Source organism: Pholcus phalangioides, unplaced genomic scaffold (genome assembly GCF_987345545.1).
Source record: "Pholcus phalangioides strain wild (caught in Gottingen) unplaced genomic scaffold, Ppha-v1.0 ptg000031l_1, whole genome shotgun sequence".
NCBI classification, from domain to species: domain Eukaryota; kingdom Metazoa; phylum Arthropoda; class Arachnida; order Araneae; family Pholcidae; genus Pholcus; species Pholcus phalangioides.
Genome location: NW_028301621.1, coordinates 5566506 through 5575378, shown reverse-complemented (window position 1 = coordinate 5575378; position 8873 = coordinate 5566506). Strand labels below are relative to the sequence as shown.

At 34.7% G+C, this 8873-nt stretch overlaps 1 protein-coding gene across 4 annotated transcripts in view; it reads left to right on the top strand.

The window, feature by feature from the left end:
* Window positions 1-2903: 2903 nt before the first annotated feature.
* LOC149067032 (erlin-1-like) overlaps window positions 2904-8873 on the top strand; it is an 82737-nt gene continuing 76767 nt past the window's right edge. Inside the window, exons 1-2 of one of the 4 annotated variants that reach the window (XM_089252837.1) lie at window positions 2904-3196; window positions 4600-4701. In XM_089252837.1, coding sequence (XP_089108963.1) covers window positions 4617-4701 — 85 coding nt within the window. In that variant the 5' untranslated portion in view covers window positions 2904-3196; window positions 4600-4616. Of the gene's footprint in view, window positions 3725-4599; window positions 4702-8873 lie in introns of all 4 variants that reach the window. The other 3 variants (XM_089252836.1, XM_089252838.1, XM_089252839.1) reach the window with 3 other exon arrangements.

Below are 8873 nucleotides of genomic sequence, written 5' to 3'. Positions count from 1 at the left end.
CTTTGTTTGGTTTTGGCATCGTTTTTGGCGGTAATTGGCGATGTCCCGTATTTTCCCGTATTTGGAATCGTGATGTCCCGTATTTCTCTCTAGGAAATATGGTCAGCCTACTTCTATCTCTAGGTGGTGATGGGTGAACTCGGAAAGGAAAAGCACCGTGAATCGAATCAATTCAAGACAAAGCCGCTTAATGCAGCTTTGATTCAAGAAGACCTGCCCAAGTTGTCGCCTGACGTCAATAAAAACGTTTTTTGGAAGTCTTAAAACGTCTCAAACATGATGTGATAAAATGGTCATTATGTGCATTTTGGAAACGTAAAAAAAAAAAAGACTATTTGCAAATAGTTAGACTTTCAGAAGATAGATGGCGCTATTCGAAGAGAAGTTGGGGGGGGAATATCACGTTCTATCGCGTGTCGGATTCGAACCCATGCCGTTAAGCCGGGTTTTCCTAGGAGTAGAATTTTTGCGCCGTGTGTAACGTGAAAATGCTGAATGGTTAAAAACTTGAAATTCAGGTTTTTTTGGTCAGAGTTTTTACGCTGCAGGCACTGTAGAAACCTACTCCTAGGAAAACCTAGCTTTAGAGGATTGTCCCTATGTATCTCACGCCATGCCTCTACCATCGAGAAGAAATATAATTTTAATATTTTTACGATCGCGCTATCGCAGCAGTAATCATTCGGTGTTATTTTATGAAGACTTCGAAAGTAGTGATTAGTTATATTACAATTACTGTTAAGTAATCTCGTTAAGTTTAGCCGATGACCGTTATTTTTTCGTTTTCTTACATTTTTTTATTCTTGAAAAATATAGAAATATAATTATTTGCAATATTTATAATTATCGAAAAAAATTTATTAAAAATTCATTTTTTAGTTCAATGTACACGTCAAAGAATTCCTTGCATCTTTTTGAATTGTTGACAGATTTCACAGATCCTCTGATCTTCCGTAAAAAACATGATATGGATGCAATTATAATTTATATAACGTCCCAAGTTATCGCCTGACGTCAATAAAAACGTTTTTTGTAAGTCATAAAATGTCTCAAACATGACGTGATAAAATGGTCATTATGTCCATTTTGGAAACGTCAAAATAATTACCATTTGCAAATAGTTAGACTTTCAGAAGATAGATGGCGCTATTCGAAGAGACGGGGGGGGGGAAGTATCTCACTGTGGCGCAGGTCGTAGTCGAACCAGGGTTCGTTCTCGGATTGTCCCTATGTATCTCACGCCATGCCTTTACCGATCGTTCTATCGTAGCAGTAATCAGCTGGTGTTATTTAATGAGGACTTCAAAAGTATTGATTAGTTATATTACAATTACCATTTAATCTCTTGCTGAGTTTAGCCGATGGCAGTTATTTTTTCGTTTTATTTTATTTTTTTATCCATGAAAAATATAGTAATATAATTATTTGCGTTATTTATAATAATCGAAAAAAAAGTTTTTAAAAAATTCATTTTTTTTAGCTCAATGAACTCGTTGTATCTTTTTGAATTTTTGACAGATTTCAACAGATCTTCTGATCGTCCGTAAAAAACATGATATGGATGCAATTATAATTTATATAACGTACGTTGATAAATTTATATGAACAATTACTCATTGAAAAATTTTGTATTTCCATTCAAAACAAAATCGCAATTAAAAGTACTTCATTTATCTTGTGACAACCAGTAACGAATAGGCCTAGGGTAATTTTGAAACATCCTCTGAAGGTTCATTAACAAACATTTTGGATAATTTTGATATTTTCATTCGGAACAGATTTTTTCAGTAAAAAGTCACGTCATTTCATGACTTTCATGGCTAATAAGGTCATGAAATGACCTGATATTTCATTTGGGTCATCAAGAATCGCGTTATTTCCTGACCTTTATTGTTCGTGGTCATTAAATGACTTTGAAATGGCGTGATTTTTTTTTTGACTGACGTCATTCAGAGAAAATGACCAAATTTTCACGTCATATTTGACGTCAGGTGACTACTTGGGTAGTTACGATTTTTTTTTATATCGGATGATTCTTTTGAAACACCCTGTATTTTGGGCGTGAAATCAATTTAACCTGGATAATGATATTATAAACTCTAATTGAAACAGTAGACATATTAAGGGCAACCAAATTTTCAAGTATTTTTGAACCCCCCCCCCCTTAATACCTTAGTTTTTAGTTATATTTTCTGCCATAAAATATGCCCCTTTTTTAGTTCCTATTTTTGGTATTCTTTTAGTGCCTGAACTTTCGGGCTCTTTTGATTACGATCGCAATTATCAACGCGTTTCTGAAATAATAAAAAATGTGTTCTTGAACGATTTTTCTCCTTTTTAAAATTTATGCTCGTAACTCGAAAGGTTGATTAGTCGAAGTGCGTCTACATAAAATTTTTTCGAGGAGCCGCAAAAATTTTATTGCACCCTATCATATAAAGCTCCATGGTTAGGGTGACCATACGTCCCGTATTTCCCGGGACAGTCCCGGTATTTTCTCTTTTTTTGGCCGTCCCGACTTTTTGGCAAAAGTGTCCCGGTTTTTCCCGTATTTCACACGAAGCCTACTTGAATTTTTATTCTTTATTAAAGTCGAAGATTGAAATTATTTTTCAACTCAAATTATTTTATGATAGTTACAACTATATATGGGATATTAATCTCCCACATTTGCCTTGGTAAACGTTTTTTTTCCGTGGAATACATTTTAATCCACTGCAATTTGCAGTAATGCATCATTTCCCGCCATTGTGATTTTTCTGTAATTTCAACAATATTTGGCAACTTTGTTTGGTTTTGGCGTAGTTTTTGGCGATAATTGGCGAAGTCCCGTATTTTCCCGTATTTGGAATACCGATGTCCCGTATTTCTCTCGAGGAAATATGGTCAGCCTATCCATGGTTGACAGTAATTGAAATAACGTTCGTCAAAAAGTAGGACCTCCATTGGATAAGATAAATCATATGGTCATTCGATTCCCTCAATTTTAGTCTTCCATAATCAAAAGCTAGGTGAAATAATAAATGGGTTAAAGCCGTTTGCATCGGTCGAAAGAGAAATAAACATTCCAATAATTGCTGTGTTACACTGAAGAACCACTGGCTGTAAGAAATACATGTTAAAGATTGCTATGTTGTAGACTGAGGAACTGTGATTGAGGTTTTATATTTGATGTAGGAGAAGAAGCTTTCAACACGTGTGTATGTTTCATTAGCTAATATGTTTGTTTGTTTACGTGTTGCTGACATGATCACATGGTTTTGCATTGCAGACAAGAAGTACTTCAATGCCAGCTGGTGATGAAATAAAATAAATAAAAGTATTCTCAATATAACTTTCATGTGTTGGTTCGGTGGCTCACTCGATGCTTTGTTCACTCCCCCGCATCATTCTTGTGCCTCTCCCCCTCAGGATTTTTCGGCCACCTCTGCAATAGCTTTAATTTGTGATGCAAATAGAATAGGCTGAGAGTGATATTCTGTAAGTGAGGTTGCGCTAAATTACCTTGGTGCTTTTGGCTCTTTCAAAAATTTTCATTGCTTGCTCTCCTCTAGTTGCAGCCTTGTTTGTAGGTCTCATTATTGTGTTCGTTATCATTCAACCTTTGCTCATGAATTTTTCAATTTTCTTATGGTTAAACATTCTTCATACAGCAAAAGAAACTTCAGTTTTTTGTCAGAAGTCAGTGTGATAACTCAGGGGTCTGTGTCCAGCCAAAATTTGGGTCAGTTTTCCGAACTCTTCATAAAAATTTGTATTTGAAAAATGGACTCTGCACTAAATACAAATTAATTAAAATTAAAATTTGGTATTTAATTTCTTTTGTGATAAATCAGATTATTTCACTTTCAAAAAAAAATTCTTAATCTGAGAAATAAACCCTTCATAAAATTCTGGATCTGAAAAATGCACCCCTCATAAAATACATACAGTCTGACCCACTCCTATAATGAAGTTGAATAAAACGGCAAATTCATTTGTTATATGCGAACTGCGCTTTATCCATATTTGCTTGGATAATGGTACAATTAAACAAAATGAAACATTATTTAAAAGTAGGCCTACATGCCCATTTTTTTAAAATAACATAAGTACTTCAAAACAGGTTTTTATAAAAATTAATTCTGTATATTTAAAAAAAATTTAAATTTGAATGAAATTTTAAGTAATTGAATACACGAACAGAGATATATATTACTCGTTACTAGTTTATTTTTCACTTTATATGATTTTGGACATTTAAAGTTTTGTGTTAAAAACATATTTGTCTAATAAGCATGCCAAATTTGAAGAATCTCACATTTGGCATACTTTATGTATGTCGGTGCCTATCATATTGATAGGCACAGACAATATGATACATATGCACCGGCATGATACAAGATCTGTATAATTAAGGTGTTGGATATTTATTTAAGTAAAAATAATAGAAAATTCCCTCAATTTTTTTCATTATGTTTACAGAATCCAGGTCCATTAAATCAAGGGATTACTAAATTTTAGTTCATTTGTTATTGTGATTGAAATTTATTATAAAAAAAGTTCAAGAGATCATTTAGTTTTGAATTTTTCCATAAATATATATATTTATTTTTTTAGCTGTTATAATATAAATAATGGTGCCATCAGCCATTAGTATTGCAGTTCTAGCCATTTTGGGATTCACAATATCAAATTTCTCATTACACAAGATAGAGGAAGGTGAGTAATTTTTATCTTTATGTTACAACACCAACTTACATCTAAAAATCACTAAGAAAAAATTGAACCATGAAAACAAATCAAATTTTTGAATTCAGCCGGCTAAATTAATTTTGTTTTTGTAAAAGCTTAGTGAATTATTTTTTGAATTAGAAAAAAATTAGGATTGTGTTTCTGTGTTTTTTTAATCAATTATACACACTGTGTCCTGTAAATGCGTTTATCTCATCAACTGTCCATTGTAGAGGTATGATTCCAATTTAAAAAATGCTCAACAGGCATTCAAAAATTACCCCGTACCAGTTATGAGAGTGAAAATATGGTGTGTAACAAAATAAAAAATTAAATTTTCAACTGGTTCCCCCTGTGCTTTAACTTCCAATTAGAAAGTTGCCCTTTCTCTCCTGATGCAGATTTTTTTCCTTCGTTTTTTGAATTTTTTAATATGTCTGTGAATATTGCAGAGCCATAACTAGGCTAGGGCCCCATAATGTAATATACTGCAAACATAATGTAGTCTTTAAACCTTTCAGGATTTTTTAACTCCTTTCTGTTTCTGAGCTGTCTGACATTTGTTTCAACCGCTTCATTTTCATCTGAACTACAGCTGTTTTTTTCCGATTTTTCATCATAGGTATACTTTCCCTCATTTGAAAGTTCACCTTGATCATTTCTTTCATTTGGAAGTGTCACTGTCAGGGTTGGTACAAAAACCATTTTTTTTTGGGTTTAAATCAGTTTTTTTTTTGGCTTAAACCGGTTTTTTTGGTTTTAAGAGCATTTGTATTAAAAATGATAAAATTTCTGAAAAATCATTCAAACTTCTAATAATTAATTAAAATAAAATTTTATTAACGTAAATTAACTCAATTCCCATATTAATTAATCTATAAATATTTCTTATATTTTAATAAAAACCAACTTTTGTAATTTAGTTATTTTATATAGCTTTACTCAAGAAAATATTTTGTGTTTGAGAATTCTTGATATTATTAACCATATAATAAAGCTGTTTTTCCTAGTTACTCTTTCAATATACTTAATTAGGACTATTTTGCAAAAACTATGTGTTTAATGAAGCATAGTTAATGCAATTTAATTAGCAATGATTTACAATATACAAGGTGATTATAACTAAAGTTCTGATTTCAAAACACTGTAAAATAAAAATCACTGGCCAGAATAACTTGAAAATTTTTATGAATGTTTTTGAGGCAATAGAATTTTGTATGGCAAAGAGGGAAAAAAGTAGTTAAAAATAACGATAGATGACACTGTGCTCATCCAGCATATGGGAAATTTGCTCGCAGAATGGATATGGCAGCCAGTCAAGGCAAAATGATAATGCAATGAGCATGGCATGATTTTGTAATTCATGGAAACATCACAAAAATGAAGCCATTTAAACAAACAACTATGACTTATACAATAAATGTTAAATGTGTTGGCCACTGTATTCTGGCTGTGAGTTAGAAGAAAAAAATGCCTGTTCAACAACAGATCAGAGGAGGCCTATGCCATGGTAATGATGTGGATGTGCTTACAATTCACCAAAGTTTGTAATTTGACCACTGCACATAACATTTTGAGGTATCACAAAGCCAAAAGTTACATGAGTACTTATAGTAGCATTCACCTGTCAGGTGAACATGGCTGCCAGGTGTTTTGTCATGTTATTGTCAAAATGGTTCTTCAGCAGCTGCTTCACTGGTGTTGCAATATGCATCTTGATAAAAGTTGTATCCACCAGGGCTGGACAAAAATAAATTTAGGTGCCAGCCAAAGTTGTTAAGAGCGACTTTGAATCTATGACAAGTAAGAAAAAATGTCCCATGAAGGGTCCCGCATAGGCCATGTGAACACGTTGCCAATTTCTTGTTGGACTTTCCCAATTGTGCACTGGAACTTTCTGGGGTTTTTTCTTGACGCCACTACAGTTCTTGCAACTTTTCACTAGAGTATCTATGTCAGAGTTGATATTCTTCCAATAGCAGTAATTTGGAGCAAGTGCTTTCATCTCTGCAATTCCAGAATGAGTTGAGTGTAGTTCTTTAAGGATGGTAGGTCAAAGTGCCTTAGGTATTATTACACGCTGTCCACGAAGTAGAATTCCTTCCTGTAATGTTATTTCTGGGTCATATAAAGTTCCTTCCATCACATTTTTCTTAAGTTCACACAGATCATCCAATTCTGTTTCTTTTTGGATTTCTTCAGAAGTAATTGTGTCTATGGATATGTCTGATCACTGATACTTGCAGGATATATTTATTCATCATCAACAGTGTTGACTTGTACATCTGTCAGTGGTAAGGGACTTCTCAACAAATAGTCTACGTTTGTATGTTCAGATGATTTTCGATGTTTGATATCATAGTAGCAGTTGGAAAGGAAATGTGCATACCACAACACTCTTATAGCTGACAATGCTGCAAGTTTTTCTCTACATACAAGAGAGTCATCGTTGGTTTATTGTCCTTTACCAATGTGAACTTTCGACCGAAGATGTAATCATAAAATCTTTTGCATGCCCAGTATACAGATGTAGCTTCTCGATTGAGCTGGCTGTAATTTTTCTCGGCAGCTCTTAGTGATCTTGAAGCGAAAGCAATTGAACGTTCACTTCCATCAGGCGTAAATATGTGATAATATTCCGGATTGACCATGTGGACTAGCATCAGTAGCCAAAGTCATGACAGAAATTGCTACAATTTTTTTTTCAACGATTTCCACAAAATCGGAACAGCCCTAGTCAGGGGCGTCGGAAGTATTTTTGATCCGTGGGTGCTCACACTGCCACAACCGGGGGGGGGGGGGCCCTCCGCCCCCCTTCTCTTCCAAGATTGTTTTTACCGCAGAACATTTCCTGTCAGCCGATGCAGAGTCGCAACTAGGGGGAAGCAGGCGGGTCTGGTGCCCCGGGAGCTAGACAAGAAGGGGACCCGAATTCCCTCTTTAACTACTTCTTCGACATGGCAAGGGGCGCCAAAATTCCGGTTTGCCCCAGGTAACAAATTATCTAGTTACGCCCCTGAGCCGATAGCTTGTTGCAGAACAGCGCAAAACATTCTGCTTTGGGGCGAATTACACGAACTTGTTACGTTAGTGACATCCAAAGTGCTTAAAAATATTTTGCTTCACTCCCCCCCCCCCCCAATATCAAACTAGAAATATCTTTAGTGCGATGCTGCCCAATCCTCCGTTAGAGAAACTTTTTGATGACGCTCTAAAGAAGTGACACACTGACAGAATTAACACACTTTCAGTATAACCTTGTTCCCAAGCTGTCTTGCAGCACTTACTTTGAAATCTGTGCTCCACATTGGCGTACGTAAGGAAGGAGTTTTGGGGTTCTAACCCCCCCTACTGAGCCAAGATTATAGTGTTATTTTGCAAGAAAAAAAGTAAACCCCACCCTCAGAAGGAAAAAAATCTGAACCCCCCCCCCCACCCCCGAGAAAATTATGCGTACGCCTATGCTGCTCCATAATAACGTTTTTTTTTCATGGTTCGTAGAATATTTTTAAGTATTGTTAAATGGCCGTTTTACTGCACAATAGTACTGTAAGAGAAATTGCAATGTCACATATAAAAAAACAACTCTGATAATATTACTGAGTATGGAAATGTAAAGCTGCGATTAACATGATTTTAATCCTCAAATTTTGTTATTATTCAACCTATTTTCTGCTAATTTAACAGTATTGTACACTCAAGATTTGAAGAATGGACTTGGCGTGCAATGCAACTGTCTGGCTACGCGATTCGAAATTTTGCCTTGAATAATAAAGCCCGTTTAAGGTAACTAATTGAACTTGAATAAAAGATAATCAGTTCTATAAAAAATGTGTAGTATACAAAGATACATACAAAAGAGAAAAGTTCATTAATTTCTACCAAATGTTTTCACTCTTTCGGCATTCCGACCAATAAATTTGTTAATCACTTTTTCCAAAGGAATTGAGGCTGTTTTCTCCTTATGTATATGCAACAGAAGTAAATTGTTCAAACGTTTTTGAGACATATGGCTGCGCAAATGTGTTATCTAGTGAATGTCAAGCTAACGGTTTAATGCCCTAAAAGGTCTTAATGATAATTTAATAATGGTTTTCGAATGGCTTTTCAATTATGGCCCCACATCCTGGAGTAGGGCCCTTAGACTGGGATCATTTGCG